The 26,150-nt window shown below is 35.3% G+C and overlaps 1 protein-coding gene across 3 annotated transcripts in view; it reads right to left on the bottom strand.

Annotated features, from left to right (window-relative positions):
- Nucleotides 1–558: 558 nt before the first annotated feature.
- The window catches only part of LOC126840270 (insulin-like peptide receptor), a 45,902-nt gene continuing 20,310 nt past the window's right edge, over nucleotides 559–26,150 (bottom strand). For all 3 annotated transcript variants that reach the window (XM_050575904.1, XM_050575905.1, XM_050575906.1), the window contains exons 2-6: nucleotides 11,142–12,413; nucleotides 6,690–6,987; nucleotides 3,407–5,986; nucleotides 2,519–3,016; nucleotides 559–2,198 (exon numbers count right to left, since the gene is read on the bottom strand). In XM_050575904.1, coding sequence (XP_050431861.1) covers nucleotides 2,003–2,198; nucleotides 2,519–3,016; nucleotides 3,407–5,986; nucleotides 6,690–6,987; nucleotides 11,142–11,574 — 4,005 coding nt within the window. In that variant the 5' untranslated portion in view covers nucleotides 11,575–12,413 and the 3' untranslated portion in view covers nucleotides 559–2,002. The remainder of the gene's footprint in view (nucleotides 2,199–2,518; nucleotides 3,017–3,406; nucleotides 5,987–6,689; nucleotides 6,988–11,141; nucleotides 12,414–26,150) is intronic.

The following is a 26,150-nucleotide window of genomic DNA, read 5'->3' as shown; positions in this document are numbered from 1 at the left end:
TAATTATATAGTATATTAAAACATCAAATTTCTGGCTAATATTGTAGTGTTTAATATCTGTCTTAAAACAATTCATAGAGAATTTGGGCCCTTAAACTATTTTGAATTTATCATTTAGTTCTAATTTGAACGTTGAAAGTACAACATATCTCTCACCCCCTATCTTCTACCCCCTATCACCAATCCCTATCTCATATCCTCATTTCCATTTCCAACCCCATCTCCGTGTGATAAGGCTTTTTTGTTAACACTTTTTTCAGTTATGTGCCAGAGCTAAGACATGAAAATGTCAATAAATTGTTTGTAATTTAAGTAGAAAAAAAACGATAATACATTGCCATTTATATGGTAAAACTAATTATGATATTTGTATATTATAAAAAAAAAAAAGCTAACATAATGTATTAAATATAGTATTGATTAATAAGATTAACCTATTTAAATAGATATTTTTTTATTGGTGCTAGTTGTTTATTAATTAACGCAAAATATGAATCGTACAATTTTTTATTTAAACATTTTAACAGTTTAAACAAGTAAAAATTTTACATGATTAAGATATTCTCAATAACACGACATTAAAGGGAAATGGAATATAACATATTTTATGAATAATAGCAACAGACAATATTGCTGTAAATACAATTTTCTCGATAACAGCGTTTAAATTTTTTTTCTTTTTATAAAATGCTCAACACGTTTTTCTACATTAGTTTGTACTTCAGTTAACAGTTTGATAAATTAAAAATCTACACAATTTACAAAAGCCGTTATGTTTATTCAAAACTTGGAGTATTCGTTCATAGACCGCTATCCAGCTTGTTGGACGAAATAAAACTGTGTAAAAAAAAATGTAAATATAGAAAAAGTACAATATGAAATTTTCAACTGTTATTTGAAAACCCAAATCGTTCAGTCAACAATAATAATTCATATGTTAAAATACAATAAATACATTAAACGTACTTGAACGTCGAAAAAGTTGGTATAAAAATGTATATTTCCAAGCTACAACAAGAAAATGAAAGGTCAAATTGGTTTTATAGGACTAGAAAATATTGTTGTGAACAAAAATATTGATACAACCGAAATGTTATACGATAAAAAAAAAATAATAACAAAAAAAAGATAATAATAATAATAAACAAGAGTATTATTATCTTGTTTGATTATATTTTCCATCGATGAAAAAAATCAAATTTGTTATAAAATGTTTTAAACAAATCGTACAATTTGTGTGAAAAAAAATTCTTTATAACATCAAATACAAATAATATATAATTTACCTTTGTATTTTTACGTTAAATACATACAATGTTTGGAATTGGCATTTTTAACATTACCGTAAACATAGAATACATATTATTATTATTTAATTTTAATTTTTACAAAGCTCTTGTCACTGGTATAAGATTATTTTACAAAATAGTTGTAAATACAAATATATATTATTATCATAATCAACACTGATTTAGTAATGTAGTAACTTCTTCGCAATGATTTTGTACATGGCTTACATACTTAACAGAAAAAGCGTAAAACAGTAAAATATATTTAACCCGATGGGGCTGAATAATCTTCAATCAATGTGTGTTTACTTGAAACACTTTTTATCAAAGTATGAAAATAACATGTTGTACAGAAAAAAAAACAAATAATAATAATAGTATAGAAATAAAATTAAAAAAAAAAAAAAACAGACGGTGAAGCGAAATGTAACATCCACACGCTGACTAGATACTAGAACAATATGTGTATACAAAATAGGTGGTATGAAAAAAAAGGAAATCACTTAATTTTTTTGATAAAATTACAACATTCAAATATTTCACATTAAAAATTTAACAACAAAAATAATATTATTTAAATATTAAAAAGTAAACGGTAAATGGAACGCTAAAATAAAATAAGAACAAAGAAACCTATATTTTTTTAAAATAATATTAAAGACTTAAATGGTAACATTGAATTTCACTTTCATGTGTCCCGTCATAGAGAGTTATCATATCGACGACAAATGTCCGTTACTAATGTTGTTTTGGTCCACTTGAAATCTACTATAAACGCCTCCGGTCTCGCCTTGGTCCAAGTGGACGCTGTCGGCGTCCACGTTATCTTCGCACGTAGTCGTCGGAGACATGATGGAATATTCAGCAATCGACGAATCGGCACTACGATTATGATAAAATGAAACTTTCCTAAAAAAAAGAAAAACAAAAAATACAACATATTCGAATTTCATTATCATTGAATAAAAAAAACGGACTTAATAAATTGAATCGGTCATTTCAAAAACGACATAAGTCACAAAATTGAAATTTTAAAGTAGCCACAAAAAAACTTCATAACATCATAACTTGTTTTTGCAGTGATTCTAATTTCTTGTACTCAACATTTGTATTAAATATGAGTCTGACAAATTTAGTTTTCACACAGAATATGTAACTAAGTATATAATTATCAAATTTGACAGTCGTTTTTGAAATGACCGATTCAATTGTACGAGTGATTTATTTACTTGAAATCTTTATCCAAAAAGGCGTCTAGTGTTTCGATGATTTGTAGGAACCTCGGTCGTTGGACAGACGTCCAACTCCAGCACGACTTCATTATGCCGGCGAGGACGTCCGGACAGAATATCGGCAGGTCCAACATGTTGCCGTCGAGTACATAGGCCATTACGTCGTTATTGCTCTTGCCCTTGTACGGTTGTTCACCGAGCGTCAGCATCTCCCAGAGCACCACACCGTAGCTCCAGACGTCCGACTGACTGGTGAACAGCCCCTCGGCCATGCTCTCGGGCGCCATCCACCGTATGGGCATTTCGCCTTTGTTGCCTTTGCGGTAATAGTTGCCCGCAAAGATCTGACGACTCATGCCGAAATCGCCAATTTTCACCGTTAAGTCGGTGGCCACCATGCAGTTCCTTGCGGCCAAGTCACGGTGAATAAATTTGTTGTACTCTAGGAACGCCATACCGTCAGCTATTTGCGCCGCCATGCGAATGGTGGTGTACCTAGAAACAATGAATGATTTAAAAAAATACGGATAAGGAGGATTTTGGACTAGTGGCTAAGGACCTAGCCTAAAATGCATTAGTTCTCCTCTTGAAGAAAAACAATTGGACCAAGAATATGTCTCATGGTACCTATAACAGAGTTCATGTTCATTTCCTCCCCACCTTCTATTTACAATCTCCTACCCTCCCCTTGATTTCTGGAGTCTGCATTTCACTGATCTCTTATCATGAGCCATTATCGACTGTCTTTGATCACTGATCCCTTTAACACTTGCTTCTTGTCAACACCCGTAATCAGCTGTTTCTTATCACTATCGGGAAATTAATGTCGAAAATCTTCGACAGACCCCCAGCCTTAAGACATTATGTCAAACCCGTTTTATTTACCTGGACGGTGGAGGCGGATCGCCGTTGTCCCTGGACGAGACCAGTACGCTCTTGAGGTCTCCGCGGCCCATCAGTTCCATGACCAGCAAGGGCGGATAGCTCTTGGTGACCACGCCCAACAGCTTGACTATGTGGTATGCCTCGCTGAACTTTTTCATAATGGACGCTTCGTTGAGAAACTCGGCGTGATACTTCAAAAAGTTGGTCTTGCTCACGGACTTGACGGCGCACGGCTCGTTCTGGGGCAACAGTATGCCCTCGTGCACCGTACCGAACGTGCCTCTGCCCAACACCTTGACGATCTGCACGTTTTCCCTGACCAACTCCCATTCGTCCTCCACGTAGATGCCCACGTATCCGGGGTTGTTGGCCAAATTGTACAGACTGTTCCGTTGTAACAGCTTTTGGTTGAAGTAAGTTCGCAAGAGGAACGTGACGAAAGCGAGCGCCAACGTCAGGAATATCACGACTATCAGCACAACGTACATGCTGAAGATCGATTCGTCTTCGATAACGAACTGTTTGTAACCGGTGGCAGGCCCTTGGCCGGCCAACGACTGAGCTCGGATCTTGAACTGGTAGTCGCCCGGCGACAGATTTCTCAAGGCATACGACTTGCCACCGCGTTCAAACTCTTTCATGGTGATGCACGTCATGGTAGCGGACTGCTCGTCGGCCGGGTTGATACGCGTGTACTCTAAAAGGAAGCTGTGCACTATGCTGTTGACGAGCTGTGGTTCTCGCCACGATATGGTAACCGTGCGGTTGCTGACAGCGTGTTGGACGGAGCTGTCGTCTATGACGTCGGCTTTTATGTTTTTCTCGGTTCGGAATGACAACAACGTCTCGTGACTGCAAGAGTCGCTCTCGTCGGTTTCACCGCGTTCCTGGTCGACGATCTCCCTGCACACCATTATAGACAATATGTACTGGCTGTAGTGGCTGAGCCCGTCCAACTGGTAGGACGTGACGTTTTCGTCGAGATCGTACGCGAAGTGCACCAGGCTGTTGTCCTTTTGCGTTTCGTTTCTCAACGCGTTGCTGATGGACCATTCCTCTTTGCAGTTTTTGTTGGCGTCGTTTGGGAATTCCGTCTCGTCCATGTACTGCAGCGCAAAGCACTTGGCGTCGATGAAAACGTTCAGGAAGTTGCTGCACGTCTCGAACAGATTCTTGCGGCCGTTCAAAACGTTTATGTCCGTGGTCAGCCCGTGCTCGAACATGCTACACACGTCGTTGTTGTTGTTGTAGTTGGCGACGGGTTTTTGAGATTCACACTGGCACGCCGGCTGCTCGAAGACGTCGGGCGGTTTGTTGTTCACGGTTTGCGGTCTGTACAAACTGTCCTTGTTGTCGTTTTCACCCTTGGTCTTGTTCACACAATAGTCGCGTTGGTCCAGAATAGCCCTGTCGTCCTTCAACAAGAACCCTTTGATGGTGTACTTGACAAGCTTGCCGTGCGGGTGCGACGGCGGTTTCCACGACAATTCCACCTGAGAACTGGATATGGTCAGGGCGGTGAAGTTCTGAGGGGCCGACGGTTTGGACGGCAAAGTTTTGTTCCTAAATAAACTACTCTTGCTCGTTTTCGATGCGATCGTGTAGGTCTTGACGTAGTAGTAGTACTCGGTGTTGGGCTCGAGACTTGTTATCACGTGGTCGATGTACGTTTCGTTGTACGACCGCTTTGAGCTAATGTCGTCGATTTTCCAACTGTTGTCCTCACACTCGTTGGTCTCCTCGCGTTCGTTCCACTTGGAAGCCTCGATGAAATACACCAGGAACCTCTCCAGCTGGTCCGTGTCTTGCACCCTGTGCATGCGCAAGATGATGGACTGCGAGTTGATCTTAACCGTGTCCACTTTCAATTCGGTCACGTAGCACGCGTATTGGTCGCCGTTGGACGCGGACGACACTTCAATATCGGTGAACGCCGGCAACTTGACGGTGTCTCCGAACTCGCGGATCACGTTGTAGCACAGCTTGGGGTTGTAATGGAACGACACCGAACCGTTCAGTATGGTCAGGTTCTTTTTGTAGAACCGCTGGTCCCAGGACCACAGTTCCTTGAGGTTTTTGTTGCCGTGCACCACCAGCGACACGTTGTTGCCGGTGGTCTGGCCCCGGATTTCCCTCAGGTTCCGCAGGAAGTTCAACGAGTTGAGCGAGTACGACCGGGTGATCTTCAGTTGAGCTAAAATTACCTCGACCTTGCCTACGATCTCCTCAAGCCGGCGTTCCACTACTTCACTGGTGCCGTACTTGATTTCGATATCCAACGAATCGACGGTGGTGCAGTTGATGTACGACCGATACGTCTGGCTCTTGCCTAGGATCATGTCTTCGGTGATCCGGAAAGCTTTGCAATCGCGCAGACAGCTACCGGCCGCCGTCCTCATACACGGTCTACAGTTGGACTTGTTGAACTGGTCGGAATAGTACTCGAACCCGTACGGACACTCCGCCAGACATAATCCCTTTAATGGAATATAGGTCTTACTGTTTGTCGATTCCTCGGTATCCACCAACATGTATCTTCTACATTGTTCTTCCGTCAAACACGTCCTGATATGGCCGTATCTGTAGAAAAATAAAAACATTATTTATTTTAACTGGTCCATTTGGAAGTACAAGAGAAAAATTAATTTGCCAAATGTTCCGACAGTCAAAAAACCAAACACGCCCCACTGGAAATGAAAAACCATTCGGACACAATTTTACAGGCACAAAATGTGCGCAAACTTACACCAGCATTTGATAGAGTTTAACAAATAGATACCGTTAAAGAACTTGCCAAATCACATTACTTCAGATTCCACTTAAAACTCAATTTAAACTCAAATCCGCTAATTAAACGTATGCACACGACCAGTATCCCCGGTAACCCCCCACGCAGACTAAAACGTAACTGGAATAGAGACCTATTAACATAAAAAAACAACTTAATAACATAATTTAACTTTACATATAGAGGTTTTATTAATGAGTAGCTTCATTTTCAAGATATTCAAGCTTTTAATATAATTTAGAAAATAATTTAATGTACACATTTTTGTATAGATTTGATAAAAAAAAAAAAATACACCTACCAGCAACATTCAGGTGAAAATTAATATAAATAAATAAAAAACAAAAAATAGATAATTTTCACTATTTATGTTACTCGGTTTTTTTTTAATAAATAGTCATATTTTTGAATAGGACTAATCCATTTTATCCGTTGATAATTACTCAAACTTTGAACAATCGCGCACCCTAAGTATTTATAACGTTCTATACTTACAGGCCCGGAGGACAGTCTCGGATGCAATCGCCGTTGTGAACGTACGCGGCACAAACGTAACAGTGTTTGGAAGAATGGGGTTGATAACATCCCCCGGCGCACAGGGGATGACAGTCTTTGAGTTTACCGTGCTGACAGTGTACTTGCGGTTTATGCGACCAGCACTTGCCCTCGGCGCATCCGGTTTCCGAGCACCCTGTACAATGGTCCTGCACATCGTTACCGCTAATTATGTTGTCGTCGTTGCTGACCCCGTTCGTGATTTGGCCCCAATCGATTGTGGTCGCATGACACAAATCTACAAAACAAAAAAACATACAAACAATTTAAATTTTTTAAAAAAAAACAGTATAGGGGGGAGGGCGGCGGGGGAAGTCACACGTCTACAGGTATTATTATTATTAAAACAGAATGTGATAAAATCACATATAAGCAACTACTTTTCAGTTACCTGTTGACTATTGGTTCACCTCACACATTGCAACCTAGAAATTCACTACGGTCAAAGTGTAAATTACCCCCTTTTTACAGGGTTTCTTAAAAAAAAATTGACCACCGACTTTTGAGAAATTTGTATACGTTGTGGTTCCATTCAATATCACAAGACCACAAATGTTAGCATATTCCATACAAATTTGGAACGAATAAGAATATTTTTAAAAAAGTTTGAAAATAAAAAGAGAAGGGATGACCTTTTTAGATTTTTGATACGATTTTTTTACTAAATCCGAATTTGGCTCTCATCATTTTGTCTAGCCTGTCTAGTTAATTTTTTAATGGTCTCAAATTTTGAAAAAAAAACACCTGTTCAGGGTGGTCGGTGCATTTGACAAATTGTCTAAAATTAATTGTAATCTGTGTTTTCTATTCTATTTTCTTTCCTAAATTTATAACTGGTCAGAAAATTGTTGTATAATTTGTATTTTTTTTTTTTACACAAATACAAATTCGAATTGTTTCATTTTCCCAATTTTGTAGGTTGTTTACAACGTTGGTGGTGATTTTTTATTACAACCAGTCGACAATCAACAATCTTCAATCGACCAATCTTTGGCCAGATTTGGATTCAGCGTTACCGAATCCTATAAAATGTAAATGATATTGCTGTTTACTTATTGAAACGGTATAATGTAGATAAATTAAACTTAAATTCTGTATTCAAAATGTTTTTAATAATTTTATTTTGTATTTGCTTTAGTGTAAATTGTAATACGTGCAAACAGTGCGGTGCCATTCCCATAAGGTACCTAGAGAAAAAAGGTTTATATTTTTTCAATTCTAACAAAAGAAAAATGTGCTAATAAACGGATAAACGGTATATTTTCTTTTAGCAAAACAAACTACGCTCAATACTATTTTTTTTTTTTGCTAAGAAATAAAAAACGGCCTGACCAAACTTAGGTAAGTACAATACGGCAAATAAATTGTACCGACGTTACCAATGAACGGTCGTAAAAAAGTCCTGCTGCGGGCGGTCGCCATTGGAGTTCCCTAACGTAATATCATGTATATGGGAAGATACCTAAAGATAATAATATAAAAAACAAAGTGTTCGGTAATATTAAAAAAATACGGTCAGTTGTATTATTCGTTGATTGGACGGTATGCAGTACTGTGTGTATGCTGAGACTTGGAAACTTACTGTACATTCTTCGAACCCCAATAACATATAACGATATTATAAATAGGACGATATCCAAAAAGTTAAGTAATTAAAGGATCATCGCCATAGTTATACATTGACAACTCTAAATAAATGGTACGCACGCTATTGTAGTGTATAGAGAAAGTGGACAAAACATTCATTGATATGCTCCACTAATCCAATTGCTCTTTGGTAAATTGCTATCGTAGCTACTACACGGTACACTTTGGATGATCATTTTGAACAAATCATCCGTAAAATAAAACAAACTGTTTACATCGTACCTATGTCATATCCATAAAAAAATATCGGTTTTATAATTTAAAATATCAGCAAATTATTATTTTTTTGTTATGAAAACCACGATAAGTTTATAACAAGAAAATTATCACTATAGAGCAATATGAGCTTTAAGTGTTTAAAATTTAAAATATTATAGTAAAAAGTTTAATTTGAAGTTCCTATCAAAATGTAGTCTAGTTTAGTAGTTGTTGCAGAAATTGTTGTAATTATTGTTCATCTCACAAACGAGTACAGAAAATATTAATTTTTTCCTTACTTCTTGGAAAAAAAAAGAAGAAGATTTACTTAAAGTGAACAAAAGTTTGACGGGGCCCAATTACTTATAGAGTTACTAATGTTTAAAACTTAGGACAACATGTGGGCGCGTTTAATAACTTAAAAGTAACACTAAAATAGATAAGTATTAAAGTAATTTTTTAATAGTGTAAAATAAAATAAACAAATATGTTTTCAAAAAGAAAAACTTCAACATTGCAATTGATTTAAGCAGAAATCGGTGTCTAATCCTTAATGAATCACCCTGTAGACAAGAACGGCAATAGGTTTTATGCGAGATTACTGCCGTCAACAGAGGTACCCATGTCGTCATAGATTTTTGACGGGCGGGTGGTGAACTATGAAGGGGGTACCTCTGTTGACGGCGGGAATCCCGCATAAACCTATTGTGGTTTTTGTGCATAGCACCGCTTCTCTGTATTATGATGTTGTCAAAAGTGGAAATCTTAAGGGCAGTTCGTAAAAAAAAAAAAAAAACAAATCTTTCGAGGCATATCACGACGGCTTATTTCTTAAGTGTCAAAAAATAACAAATACCTACCTCGGGTAATCGATTATTGTATAATAAAATATTGAAGATTGAAAAAAGTAGTGTAAAATACAGTCGAGAAGAATAGCTGCGTTATTATGATGTATTTTTTTTTTTGATTCCACTCAGTCTTAAAGAATATTTTGGAAACCAAAAAAAAAAATGAAAATATGCTTCATCTCGTTTGGAAAACTTCAACAATAACATACAAGAATTGTGTTTTTTTTTTACTTTAACACAGAGTGACCTATCGGAAAAATAGGCCTTTTTTATTTTCTTCACGTACCTTATGATTAATTCAAGCTCAATTTGAATGTCGGATGTCCCACACAATAAGCGCAATTATTATTAGTATGACCACAGGGCATAGGACGACCGAAGACAAACAACGGCGATAGTTTTGAGGAACCAGAAGTAATAAAGTCTATTTACTTTCAACAAACAGTTGACCAAGCCTAGGGTGAAAATCAACCTTTAATCAAAAGTAAAACGTTTTATTACTTGTATATAGTTTTATTTTATCCCTAAAAGTCCTCTACACTAGTTATTTATAGCCTACCTTTTCGCCACACCAAACGTCTCAAACAAAAGTTATCAATTTTTTTTTAAACCATAAGTATACAAACTACTATAAGATTGGATAGAAAACTGGATGGAACAAAAACAGGTCTTTTTAACGGTAAAACAATGAAAATATATAAATAAAAAAATAACCCCTTAGAAATAGACAATTTCCTATTAATTTAAAGCTTAAACACTTTCAGTTGGCATTTCTTTTGGCGGTTTTCTCAATATTTGGTCGGCGAAGGTTTTTCCAAACTTTGTCCCGCGGGAATATCAACTGGATATAATTTCTGAACGAGCATCGGCAAAACCAATATAATCTTCTCAGTTTCGCAATTAAAACAGTAAATAATATAACACAAGTCGAGTATTGTGTGTATTTGAAATGTAATGCAAAAAGTATGAACTTAAGTTGTATACGCTTGAGTTCGGCCTAACTAATAAAAACTGCTCACGACGGGAGGGATAAAATTAATATTCTGTTGTAGACAAGGTGGTGATTATAGTTATTAGTTAGTCTAAATTTGATATATTTTTCAAAAATATAAACCCCACTCCTTATGTGTTAAAACCCTATGAACAACAAACTATTTTTAATTTAAACATTTGAGATAATATATACGTTATCGTTTGAAAAACTCAAGTTCACGAGGCTTGAACTCATAAGTTAATAAGGGTTATAGCTTATAACTGTGAAACTATGAAAAATAATAAATAAAAAAGGCACAGTGGTGTCGGAGGAGGTCACAGGGCTTATACGAATAAATACAACTAACATATTCACTTTCAAATAACCGCTTCGATGCTAGCTAACCTGTAGAAATCCAAAAATCGATAAAATCATTGTACCTAATGAAAATAATGTACTTAAAAGTGTATCTTGTAATTAAGATGGTTACGACTAGGGTTGATCGTCTGTCTATAATAATTTATTTCCACAGTTAACGTCTTAATTAACAATATAATGAAAATATTTTCTAATATCTGTTGACTGTCTATTGACTCGCACATAGCAACCTTGAAATTGACTACCCGTTTTCAGCAACGCATCGAAGCTAAACGTCTAATGTCGACTGAGTCATAATTAACCAATATTTCTGTATTATAAGGTCTAACTCTATTAATATGTACTCACTAGGATTTTTTGTGATTATAACCGAACCCTGCGTGATGTTGGTCAGGTTGTACAATCCGATTTCCTTGAGATCCGCGTTGTCGTGCACCATCAGCGTCTGTCCGGGGAATTCCGAGTTGTGGTAGGAGCCCCGTATAAGCATCAGGTTTGGAAACAGCTTGCCTAGACTGAGCAGCCCGCTGACGCGGTACACAAGCAGATACTGGGTGATCTCTCGCAGCGCCGGGAACGTCCCGAAGTCGTCCGCCTTGGTGGCGTCCAGCAGGACGATCTGCACGTGACCGTCCACGACGGTGCAGTTCTGCAGGCTCCTCAGGCGGGACGCGGAGTTCCTCATTTCCAGACTGCCGCACACTTGTTCTTCGTAGTGGGGCGGCGCCATAGCGGCCGCCGATAGCGACCACAACAGCAACGCGGCCGACCACGCGTTCATGAACGTTAATTATCGAGCAAAACGATTTTGTACTTCATTTCCGGAACGACAACAGTCGACGACATGCATATCAAATATAGGTATAGATAATATTAAACACTTGTTTATAAACAAACAAAAAAACAAACGGATTGCGCGTTTCCGTACGCCGGACACGCGTGACAAACCGAATGTTTAACAACTATCGTCGTACTGGTATAATATTATGAAAAAAATAAAAACAAACCGCCCGTGTACGACGCCGGGACACGGTCATATGGTGCGCGAGGTCGGTCTCACGCACCATACGCGCACGCGGTGCACCTTACGACAGTGGACTGGACTGTGGACGACGCGTACTGAACTGCGTTCGCGTCCGCCGGTGGCTGTTGCGTCGAGGTGCGCGTCGGGGACCGCGTGCCGGCGGACCGCCCGCCCGAACGCGCGCGGTCGGCGGTGTGGTTTGTTGCCACGGGGGGACACCGGACGGAACACGCTCAAAACAACAACAGTTGTTCAGTTGTTGTGCAACGTCAACGACAAAAATGTTTATCGGTGTCTCGTCGCCGGTGTTGGACACTCGAAAAAAAATCGTTATTTTTTCCCTCGGTGGATAGGCAATGAACAGGACATATTTTTGTCAAAAAAAAAAATATATATGTATCAGTCAACGGACCGACATCGAATTTGGCGGACCAAACGGACGTCGTCGACGGTGGTCGCGTTTCAATCGATCGTCCCACGACGGCTGCCAACCGAAGATGAGACGCTGCTCTTGCTCTTGCTCTTGCTGCTCTTGCTCCTGCTCCGAGCACGACGACCACGCTGGCGACAAAGGCACCGTGTTCATTTCCCGAGACCTGCAGACATAAAAGATAATCTTTTTTTTAATTGGATTTGAATTAAATGTTTTTTGCCACCAGGAGAACAAACAATATCTAACCCTATGGGTGGAAGTTACCCGACGGGGCAAAGGCAAGGGTAACCCGGTTGTTCCTTTTTCGGGACAGGAGACAATAATATTGCGTTCCGTGTAGTGCCGGTTATGGTCAGAAATTCGCAGGTCTAACAGTTGAAATAGGAATCTATTTGTCTCCTCTAAGCGAGAAAATCGTTTGTAAATGGTAAAAACTAAAGGAAAAAAAACTGCCTATCACAGTATAAATCACTAATGCCTTTATTTAGACAGTGGCCAATAAATGTGTTAAGCGATCATGTTATTAGTTTTTCTAAGCATACATTTTTGATTAGATATAAGATATGCCCACGCTATACTTACGATAAGTCTCGAGTCCAAAAAATACACCCCTCCCCTCAAAAGCAAAATGAAGAAACACGTTCTAAAACTCATTCGACGCTAGAAAAGGCAAGGACACCTCAAAAATTACCTGCCAATTCTTAAGCAAAATAAACCTATAAACAAATTGTAAAATTCTCTAACTTATGTGTACTTTAGGCTAATAATCTTTGTAATAGAAGTCTTATTATGACCAATAAAAAAAAATTGGTTTATGAAAATAATCTAAAAATTGGTACCTAATTCGTCAGTTTTAGTACAATATAAGACCGCTTTTTTTTGATAATTAATTACAACTTTTAGTTTGTTTTTGTCGATTCAGAATTCGAAACAGTTAACAATAACCAGCTTAATTTTTTTTTAACCCGATCCAGTTTTTGTGAGTATAAACTCCAACCCATTAAAACATATATTTTTCGTTAAGTACCAAACATTTGCTGAGTGTGGTTTAAATTTTTTATTTTTTTACCATTTCTGTTTTAAAATGGAAAGACTGGTCTTTTGTATCTTTTTCTTAAATAAAGTACTTCTGAAACTTTAAGGATAAACCGAAATAATACCATTAACGCAGTGATAGGCCCGGCAGAGGGGGTTGAATCGCATATCAGATTTAATGATGCGGCTGGGCGACCGTTACACTATACTATAGCCGTATAGGTTTTGTCATTGTTTTTCCACCGAGGGGAGGGGGGCTTCAACCCCACCATCGTCAAAATTAGCCTGCGGGACCGGGATCGAAAGGGGAACGAGGCAAGGGGAAGGAAGAGGGGCGGTAGCAGGCACGTTTATACCATAACCGTCGGTTTCCTCAGAGAGGACCCTCAGGTGTGCGCACTACACTTCTGTTTAATGAAGAGTATTTCTATGGTTTAATGAAATTTCTCAAAAGTTGAAACCGTGTACTTGCCACTCGGAATATCCGTTCGTCTTTAATATAGTATACAGGGTGTTCCCTGAAGGACAACACAATCTTTTTCACTTAAAGTAATAATGACAATTTTGTAGTTATTCTTTTAGAACACACACTTAGGACACAATGGTTATATTCATTGAGGGTAAGACACTAATTTTCAAAAAAATAATAATTGCAGTAGATTATTCTTAATTTAAAAAGCAGAAGGATAAAAACTTGAATATTGTTTAATATATAGTAAAATAACATAAACGAAACTCTTTAATCGTGGACACTAATTGTTATTTACAGAAAACGAACGTCTTATCCATAGTGAATCACTTGCATTGTAGTGTACTAATAATATGCAAGTATAAAAATCAATCTACAAAAGTAAAAATTAAAATACGGCAAAATTATTATCCGTCGAGTTCGGCTGCTGGTTTTCCTTAGGTTGGAGCTTATTATGTAATATACATTTATCAGTTTTTATTTTCAACCAAGACAAGTCACAAAAGTTATTTTTAAATTACTAATGCCGATAAGTATGCCTTAGGCGTGAAACTGGTAATAATATCTCTTTAGACGTGGTCGACGACAAACAAATAGGCCTCCTTTTAAGTACACGGGAAGCGCTCGGAGATATTTTCATACGGTTTTAACTCTGACGGACTCAGTTGACCGGCTGTTTTTTTTTTTTTTTGTAAGTAGTTTAAAATTATCCATTCGATGTTTATTAACACAGAAAAAGCAGCTACATAATTTATTGGAGCAATTGAGTTCTCAAAATTCTTAACGTCATTAAAATTAAAAAAAATTTAAATCCAAGCAAAAAAAAAAAAAAATTTGAAACATAAGGCGTAGAACAGCCGAAAAATAAACGCATTCGGTTTTAAACCACACTGCTGCACATAAGTCTTATTATTTATTAAAGCTATTATATTGATTACCTATCGTTAATGATATCATTGAAATGATTTCAAATGTCATAAATGGTGCAAGACAACATAGTCTGACCTTAGTATTAAAACCAATTATTAAACAGGGCAATAATGTTCACCTTGTTTTTTTCGTTTTAATAAAAAATACTTATTTTTTAACATTAGCAGACCAAAAACCAAGATTTTTTTATCTATTTCATATTTGATCGTTAATTGCTAAAGTTTGGAAAATAAAACAACATTTTTTTATTCGACTTCAAGGAACTCAATATTTTAATAAATAACAAAGAACATATCTGATCCATTTGCAAGAGTCAATTAAAAAAATAAAATAAAAACGCTAAACGTGTACTACTTAAAATCAAATAAAATTATTATGTACTATATGTTGTTTGTGCTGGTTTTTAGTGTATTCTTTTTTTAATGTGTCCAGCGCTATATTATATTTGCACAGACATTATTTTTAAGTATATAAACTTGCCACCAGCACGGACCACCGATTTCAAAATTAATTATACACTTCTACCAGCCAATTTTTTTAATTTTACGGTTGTAAATACTCGTTTTGAAATTCTGATCCGGTTTAATCGGTTAAAATACAAAATAATTCTAATAAAGAACACCTAATAAAACTGATCAGTAAATGATACGTTTACTATGATTTGTACTTACGCCCGTTTCGTATAATGTATATAATTATGTACACGTTGTGTTAACACAGTATAAAACATTGATATTCCTATAGGGCATATAATATATTGTTGTTATATCAAAATATAATGTTGTTTTTTGATCCAGTTGATCCGACCTCGCATAGTCCAATTTTGCAATGACAAGTAATCTCCTCGCATGATGTGTTTACTACAACAGTCACTTATCTCTCACGTTCGGCATTACACACGAATCGGTTTATGGTGTTTATACACGAAAATTAAAATACTATTATTGTGCTCTACACAACGCCAAACGGTATTTCAAACCATGCCAAAATCATTGTATTTACACAATAATATTACTATCTATAAAAACATTGTCAATTTGGTCAAAATCAAAAACGAATACCTAGCCCCACCCCCTCCAAGCCAACTACCATTGGATACTGAACTGAAACGATTACTACAGCCTGCCACCCCTTTCACAATGATACTATCGCAGATTAAATAAAACCAGATGGTGCACTTCTTAGCTAAACAAAAGGTTTTCAAATAACAATTTTTGATTGGTACAAACTTATGCAGAAGGGCCAAATTATAGGGGCAGACATTTTGTACACACTGTTCACAATAATAACGTAAACTGATAAGAATTACTGATCTAACAAGTAGTTGATTAACTCGTGATTGATGGTGATAAGTAATAACATTACAGATGTTTAATAATATTATTACGACCACATTGTATAACGGAAAGATTATTTTATTTTTATTGTTTGGCCACACCGATTTGAGATTATTTAAGTTTGTTTACATTTTTCGATTTTTGTAGAGTACACTATCTGGTTTTATTTAATCTGTGTTATTATTATGTATCAAATGCGGGCCATAGTTAATCCTTTAACAAATGTTGGTGGTAACAACTGTCTTTGACGGTTTAATTTTGTTTTGGAAACAAAAGTTTTTTTAATTACACAGTTTTGAAGTTTCACTACTACCCCCCACCCTATCGACCTTACACAAATCAACGTTCAATTTCCGAATGGAAAATAAATAACAATGGACGGGGTGGTGACGACTTGTCAGGGCTAACAATGTAATATGATTAAACAACGGTGGCTCTCTCCCTCAGCCAAGTAATGTTTTTGATCCGAACAATAATAATAATATAACCGTTTGGTAAATATAAACATAATAATTGGTTATTGGGTGATTAATGTATAAAGTTTTCAATTGCTCGAACAACGGCGGCCGAAACCGATAGAGGGATATAGTATTTTACGAAAACATCATAAAACTAAGTTTGCCAACAAAAAAAAAAACAGCAATTATATGCCACGGATTCACTCAAAATAAAAATTAAAATGTATACAAAGTGCCCCCTCCCCCCTTTTGTTACTCAATTAAATAAAAATGTTTGGGCGTAGAAGGTGCTAATTGTTTCACGGTCGAGTACATGCTTAAAACGTGACAGCCCTTGTTGGAGGCAAAACAAATTCAAGATTCTTTTGTTGGAAAAAAATGCACTTCGTTTAATTGAGTTTATATATATATGTATATATTTACTATAATAGTCTTATTTTTTTTAACTACTCCATTAGGCCTTAACAGCCGTTGTAATATTTTAAAACATTATTTTTAAGATAAGGTTATACCGTCTAACGTGACTTAAAAAAAAACCTTTATCAGAAACAAAATAAAAGTTTTTGTTACAGAGATGACCTGTAGAGATAACGGATAGATGAAATTAAAACACATACACATAAAGATGCGAAAAAAATATAAATAAAAAATACATTTTAAACTGCCATTATTGCTGGTTAAAGTGGTTGTGTTAATCTACAACAAGTATTGTTTACACATTTTTAAAGAGTACCACTTCCTGTAGTCCACACATTACCATAAACTTAAAAACTTTTATGATTGAACACTTATTACGGCCATTGAATTTATGGAAAAGAGAAATCTATATGAGTAAGTCTTGCTCTTTAAAACTATTCAAGTAAGAAATCTCTAAAATGTTTGATCCCTAGTACATCCTTATGAATATTTTTTTTTTTCAATTGATTATCATTTTTTAAATTTTTCATTAAAATAAATCTTAAAGACACTATATGACACTTCAAAATCACCTCCGATCGATGTTGGCAACTGAAGAATGGAGCGCCTAACCTAACCAACCCTATTAGTTTATGGCCAAACAGAGAAAACCGTTTTTGCAAAACAGTTTATTAATATTGTTGTTGTTGTTACTTACTTTCCCAATATCCATGTGTGAAAATATATTTGCGATGGCCATTGACAATATAATAATTGTACGGTCAATAATAATTATTGTTATTAATGTCCGACCACAGACATTACAATAATAACACAACACTTATCTTAACACGATTAACGCGAAGTATTCAATCATGAATGGATATATAGAAACCGATTGTTATTCAATGGATGATACAATTTTTATCATTTAAAATCGTTAACAGAAAAAAATGTCATACAATATGTATGCATTTATATTGTATGCACGTAAAACAAACTCTGCGAAAACCTCAACACTTCTGCATAATATATTTCACACTAATCTCGTTGATCCGACTTAAGAAGGTACTAAAAACCATTTGACTCGCCTATATTATCCCATATTATAAATTATATATTATATTATATTAATGTCCTGTATTATCCCCGGTTTGATTTATTTACTGACTTATAAAGCAGATAATGTAGTAGGTAACATTTATCAGTGTTACATTTTTAATACTTAATAATAATACAAAAAACGACACTAAAAAGTAATGTGTTAATTTGTTTTTTTATATTTACATACATTGTAATTGGTTGCACAACGTGCAATCGTTTATGATAATGTGTGATAGAAATATATATATATACACATCATACACATGTCTCTAAAAAGAGCGGTCGATAGCAGATCAACGACCGATTAAAGCAAATATGCAAGTAAAATACACATTAGTAATATGTATAAAAATTAGTAATAGTATGTACTTTTGTCAACTCGGAGAACAGTTCTACAGACATATGCGATGGCGGGCAAAAACGCATAATGGGAACAACGAGCACAATTTATATTTTTTTTTTACAAGTGCGACAATACTCCATAGAAACAAAACCTACCTAGCAGAAGTATGCGACACAACAAACCAAAATGATACTAAACTACATATATGTATACATTTACCTGGACTGTGATCACTTGTTTATATCTATTACAACAAACTCTGCTATCAGACTAAGGAGCATCATATTATAACTGGATGGGTTAAATAGGAAAAAGGAACGTTTTATTTGAATCGAAATTTATCGTTTGGCATTGAAACGAATCATATCCAAGTATTTATATAGTATGCATATATGTGTGTATGTATACACACTGTATGTATGTAATTGTTTACACGCGTGCTGTTACTTTATGTTTAAAATATAACATTAACAAAATGGAAATTTTACTCCTTTAAGGGAATAGGGTTTGTGATATTTTTTTAGTTTGTCAACGAGTATTATATACATCAAATTTGAAGCTAATTTGACTATATTTGAAAAAGTTATAGCGCACCGTAATTTTAAGTTAACAAATATGTACATTTTTAAAGGGGCGTTTTTCTCGACTTGGAAGCGAGTCGACCAACCAAGTTTTTGGTGATTTTATTTAATTGTTAAAAGTACCTACGATTTCTGATTTATAGAGTTGCTTCACGAAGAAATCGGTTGAGCTGTTAAAAATACATAAAACATCATGGCGAAAGATTGAGAAAAGAACCGGGTAGCAACGCGTCGACCGTTTATTAAATGGTGTTTCCTTGATAAAAAAATAAATATATATATTATACAAAAAAAAAGTATCAAACGACCGCTTTGCCAATTAGTTTTCGACGTAACGGAGTGAGGGTAATGAATGGACACAACACATTTTCGAACACGACAAAACACCCCGACGGTAGTGTGTCAAAGAACAAAGCAAACCGCATTTGTTCGGTTAGGGTTTCAAAAAAAAAATAAAAAAACAACCATAAGAATCGAATATTTTTCGCGACATTTTTCACTGTCACACAACATTTCAGCAGCACGCGGTAGGTCGACATAACAAAGAAAGAGGAAATTATTCACCGTACTACGTCGTAGTATTTTGTTCGGGGTGCAGACAGACTCAATTCCCTAAAGGCACTCGAGCCCACCCTCTGTCGCCGTATAAACGAGGGAGGAAAACCTACATTTAATAACCCTCGGCCGAACGTGTACATAGTAAACAAAAATACAAGGTAATTCGCATCAGGTGCGACACTGCATCGCTTTTATAAGACCCGAGAATTCATCTACTTTATTTTTATAGTTAATTTTTTGCCTTTATCGTCGTTTATAGCTTAACCATCGAGGCCCAACGTTGCAATCGCAAAATTCATCCATCCTTCGCTCTATTATATCCAACTCACTGATCTCCGTCATTCTGCAGAGCTTTACCAGGTCTTTCATGGTTGAATTTTTCCATGTCGTGCGGGGTCTTTTGCCCAGTACCTGTTTAATAGTACATGGCCTAACCATTCTAGTCTTTTAATTCTAATATATATGAGAGGATAATTGAAATTCTTTCTAAGAATCTCTCAAAATTCAGTGTTATGTCGCCTTTTATATCGCTTCGTTTCTGATTTATACAGATTAAGGACAAATAATACAGATAATTGTAAATCTTCCTCTTTTTTTCTAAGACTCCAATTTCAAAACTCCGAAGAAGCTTACCGTCGCCAGAAACCTCGGTCATAATTTTCCCGAAACATCTGAAGGATCTCTCAAAGTTGCTCCAATTTAATTGTAAACAAAAATAAACACATGACAGACAGACTTGACGTCATTGCGTGATTTGATGGTCGCACACGAATTTCAAGGTTTTTTTTTTTTTGTACTTGCAATATTGGTCACAACAGCGTTTCAGGACACGGCGTGTGCAAGGCGGCGGCTCTCAAACGGTACAACATTCAACTCAAACAAACAAAAAATAACCGGATACACAATATAGTAGCAGCGCAAGTATTATAATAATAATATTTTGCGCATTTATTTTTTAGCCGGTGTATAATATGTTAATATGCGTTTATGGCGCGCTAGAAGCGCATATTATTAATTATATACAGGGTGACTGATTTGAACGTAAGACACTATCGTATAAGTAGTTAAAAGCTGTTTTGTACAGGCAATATATAAGAAAAAAATGGTTTCGATAAATTTCTATAAGCTCAAGGTATTGTTTTTAAACTATAAAAATGTATCTACGAGTAAAAGCCTTTTTAACTGGTTAAAAATAAATGCTATCGCTGTAACAAAATCGTAAGACTTCAGCTGATTTCAACTAGGGCTCCATATTTCACGTGAATCACGGCTCACGGATTCACGTGAAATTAATCACGAGTTTATAAGACCCGTGATTGGAAATTGTCCGTGAATTTAACATTTTATTCACGTGATTCACGTGATATTACGTGAATATCACGTGATATCACGTGAATAATATTAATATACGTGATCACGTGAATTTTGTACAACGTATTCACGTGAATTAAACATACGGATTTTATATTACTTTTATTCACGTGATCACGGAACCGTGATCACGTATGTATTATTTCACGTACGAAACCGAGACCCCTAATTTCAACTCAGTAAAAAGATAAACTAAGGATAATTAAGGATAATTTGCTGAGCATTTTTTTTTTACTTGTCGATAACCAATTTTAGATAATGACTTTTAAAGTTATTAAAGTTTAAAATGTAGGACAGGAGGAAGGGTGTTCGAGCGCAGCTGTTGTATTTTTAGGAGGTTAACTTTTAGTAATTTTATATGATACTGTAAAATAACATTCTAAAATATAAAAATGTTTTCAAAAAAAAAACTATAAAATGGTTATTACTTTCTGAGAGAATTATGGTCTTGCGTTAGATTGATCACCCTGTATATAGCTCACAGAGTAAACACGGCATACGCTATTACTGCAACACTTGCACAAACACAACGCAAGACTTTATTTTCTTATATAACAGAAATAACTACCGAGTAGGAAGAAAATATTCGAACCCATTCTATCAAAACTGTAACGGTCAGGTTACCGTTTGTAAGTTTTATTCGTTAAGTTAGGTTTTTCTTTGGTTATGGCATAAGACCTAAATAAATATTAAAACGAATAAAACTTACAAACTCCTATACTAACTATACAATTTTTACAACCACAGGCCGCAGCTGTCGCTCCACTCGTCATGCATAATAGGGTTACTACTTATAAACATGGTTGATATTTTTTATTACAACAAACGCAATACTTACAATACCGGACTAACAAGTAGATCCAACTTTGTGATTTTGTCAAGGAAAATCTAAAGAAAACTCCACTAAAAAATCATAAAATCTATAATTTCTTATTTACTCATAATATGTAATATTCCGGTTTCTCTAGTAATTTTTTATACACACCAAACTAATTCTCAAATGAGGAACACTACTCGTGTCTTATGGTAAAATAAGTTTGAAAGATATCCCGTTTTAATATTCACTGGACGGCCGACAAAAACAAGAGCGTTGTGAGTTATCACTATCAAGTTCAACGACTTCACGCCATCGATCATCCGAAACAACAAAGTTTATTTCACACTTCACAACCGTTATTATTAGTTTCTTCCTTTCTTTTCTTAAAAATTATTGCAGCGTTATTATTATAAGAAATGTGAACACAATACCTGGAAAGTTTTCATTTGCAACTTATGCAAAACAAATAAGGTTCGTTGAACTTTTCGGAGCTTTCCGTAGAAAGCGCTTCAGTAGGTAATATAGAAACTTTTGAGTAAGTCGAGTATCGAATACCAATTTTAAAGATACGATTTTTCGCAATAGAATCATGTTCGGTGTTTTCGGTATTTTAATATTACTGATGATTATTGTCGCGTATCAAATAATTATTTTATTCCAACAATCGTTTTTTGGTAAAGGGGGGAGAGGGGATCGGTAACCGATGTTTAAGTCCTCTTTTGTAGTTACCCTAGAGGTACCTAGAGATATTAGACCTACACATACCTACAAATAGATTATACTATCCGATGTAAAAAATATTTGATAGTAGTTAAGTAAACTTAAAACATGCCCGTGTTTTCCATCGCAAGCTCATGGCGTGGACGTTTTAAGATACACGTGTTCGCCGCGCTGTGCATTTTTAACGCGGTTATTTGAATATTATGCAAAATCTAAATAGCTCTGTGAAAAACAGACCAATCAATTAGTTTATCTCCGCCGTTTCCCCGTAATCGGACCAGCGGAGTGTTTGTTGATAAAAACAACAAATTAATCGTTTAGCGTTTCTACATTGTAAGTTTACAACGCGTAATATGTATACATAATAGACATCCTATTAAAACACCATATATTATAATGTACTAAACGGAATTTTATGCACACACACACCCACCTACAGCATGTGCATGCATCGGCGACGACCATTGCCTGACAACGTGCTTAACAATAATAATAATAATAGTAATTATACATTCACTGCTGTCAACAAAAAAAACCCCCATCAATTCAGGTTGAAGTGTCCGCAGAGACAAGTACCCAAGTTAGCTCCAGTGCGATTATTTGCGCCTGCTGCAATAAACTCTCACCGGGGTTGTTGGATAATAATATTATGACAACCCACTGTTTCTTTAGGAACTACTCAAACTTACCAACGACGGGAGGAGGTCGAAGGGCGCAATAAATAGAAGAAAAAAAATATATATTTTTTTTTATATAATATATATATATATATATATATATATATGAGGAGAATCACTTGTCATGCGCATCTCGATCGACGTTTTACATGGCGGTAACGTCTTTCACAACTCTCGTTTGGACGAGAATAGAATCCGGTATAAAATGCAATGAAATAATAATAATTGTAAGTCGGCCTTTGTTGTAAAATATAATATTGTAAATACTAAAACAAGCAAGAAAAATACAAAATTTCAATTTCAATAAAACGTGCGAGCAATACAAAATATTTAATGGCGATCATATGGAAACGTTATATTATATTTAACGCGTTCAAACCACCTGTGTGGTTACTAATAAGAAAATACTAATATAAGAGCTGGCGCCGCCCAACGACGAGCAAACGAATTCAATATAATAATAATAATACAGTACTTATATGTTATTATTATTGTGTCTGTAAAGTCGATGTCAATAATATGTAAAGCTAATATAATGTAATATGTACGACCAAGGGGCGTAGGCGAGCTTACAAAATGCCTTTTTAATATTTTATTTAAATTTAAATAGTTGATTTTCCTTTTTTTTTTTTATCATATTATTATGATACACTCACTACGTTCATTAAAGTTTCACAGCGGGATATACCTATAGAGTATAGATAATACCTTAGTGTATACCTACACGAAAAATAAGAGATAATCGTAGCAGCATGTTCCCACACTTGTCTGAGTTTGCAAAATAATAAATAACAACACTAGATAAACCACGAACTACATCGGAAATGTATGTTTTCACCAGAATTATTCATATAAAAAAAAAATACGACTGAAGGTTTTGTAGAGCCATGTTACACCCCCGCAAGTGTACAAGTGATGAAATATATTATGTAGAACAAAAAACCCGTAGAGTTAAATTTGAAAAATTTAGAATATAACTAAAATATTATTTTTTTGAAATCATTTATCATCATTCGTTAGACCGTTTTAAAAAAAAATGTGCTAAATATTATAAGTTTCGGGCATCTCCTAAAAAAATAACTATTGATTACGTCATAATACATATACACACATTTTGTCTATAATCAATCCATATTTGGATATCCATTTTTTTTATCTAAACCTTTCAAGTTTCTACGTATCTAAGCAAGACCAACATAATATTATAAAACATCTATGCACAACACTAATGCGTTATGTTTTTAAGATTAAATATCCTCACACTTTAAAATTAAAAATCTAATTATCATTATTCCTGTTAATGTTTCACTTATTAATAATCGATTTTTATAAAAACAAAAAAAAGAAATCCAACCGTTTCCCACATATTTTTTGTTTAAGTCTTTTATGATTATGTTTTTACATTATTACTGCGTCTCAAACTTGTCACCGATACCTGTTCCAATATGATATTGAAAACAATTTTCCAGAACCGGATATAGGTAGGTAATAGCTTTTTCAGTCGCTATATAACATGGTATCCGAAATAAAATCACGAGACAATAATAAAATATTTCCCAACGACTTATTTTCCTTACTTGTGAGTTGTGGGAAATAAGATCCGAAATGTTCAGTAAAGCCGTAAACAAGGCACAGTCCATTCGGTTATATTGATAATAAAAGAATGGATAAGAATATCTAGAAAGCTATTATTTTTTCGGAAATGAACATATTTTAATACACATAATATTATATTTCGAGCCTTTCGAATTTATAAAGGATATTGTTTTTCCACACACATCCTAATGCTATATTATGTAATTGAATATATATGAATTACAATTTTCCTTCTTCGAACACTCATACTTGGCGTACACAGAATTGCAAAATATTATACATCCTTCCTCTGTCAATCCATTCTGACCATGATCAGGCGTAGCTGCTCATTTCTATAGATCACTATGTCATGGCTAGAATATAATACGGCAACAGTCTTTCTCTTTTCTTTTTTTCTCAAACTAGACCATGACCACTAAACGTCGATAGTCGAAGGTATACAATATGGGAGCGGCTTGCCCTTTCTTTTACTATAGTTATGCCGGCTGTTCTGGTATTGTAATTTCGCATCGCGTTAATGCAATTTTCTCTACTTAGGAATGTATATGTATAATAATATGTACTTATGTGCTTGTAACGTTATTAGCTGATGTTAAAGCCGTAATGGACGTTGCCAAATATGTTAAAATAAAAAACGCACGCTGTTTTTCGGCGAATACAGATTATTACCGAGCACCAAGTACTTGGTGTATCCTCGTCATCACAGACTTTCTCTAATTGTCGGTATTATCATTGTACAAACTGTATACAAGGTGATTCGCTAGACATGGATTAGTCACTATCCCAGAATATATTAGACTTTATAGCCGTTATTACTTATTAGTTAATACTATTAGTTGACTGAACTTTTAATTTATTTTTTAGAAATATAATCAGCATTTTAAACGGTAAAAGTATTTTAGAGTAATTTTTTTTTTAAATTATTGTTAAAATGAGTTATTATAGTCGTTTTTTTCTTTTTAATCGTAAATATGGCCTTTTTGTCCATGTAGTTGGGATTCTAACGTGACGATAAAGATGACGAATATTATAAATTTGTTTTACCGCTTATTTTTACCTAAATTCAACTAAAAACTGAGAAAGTGTGAAAAAAAGTCTAATGTCTTTAAAGATATTGACTGGTTAGTGGTTCGTAGCTGTTAGCGAATCACTCTGTACATACCAAAGTAGCATGGTTTGAACGTGCGATATTTGCGACAAGCTAAGATAATAACCGAAGATTATGCGGAAACGACGACAAAGAGACAACAGTACTACACTACACGGCGGCAAACAATGTGTGTCGAAAAATAGCAGCACACGGCTACGTTAATGGACTGTCGAGATAAGCAAATAAGGTTTTGTATGAAATTGCCAACGCGCTACAGTGCAGTGCACTCTCGATATCATAACGTGTAAAGTACACAACTATATTATAGCAATTCGCTTTCCGTGGCCATGAACCATAAACGACCGGAGAATTTTTTTTAAAGGATTTGTTTTGACTGAAAAAAACCATCATATGTCAT

The sequence above is a fragment of the Adelges cooleyi genome, unplaced genomic scaffold, assembly GCF_023614345.1.
Source record: "Adelges cooleyi isolate 19-005CV unplaced genomic scaffold, UGA_ACOO_1.1 ACOO_flye_CR_arks_rails_tigmint_CR_PRNA_376, whole genome shotgun sequence".
Lineage (NCBI taxonomy): Eukaryota > Metazoa > Arthropoda > Insecta > Hemiptera > Adelgidae > Adelges > Adelges cooleyi.
This window is presented reverse-complemented; position numbering and strand designations above follow the sequence as displayed.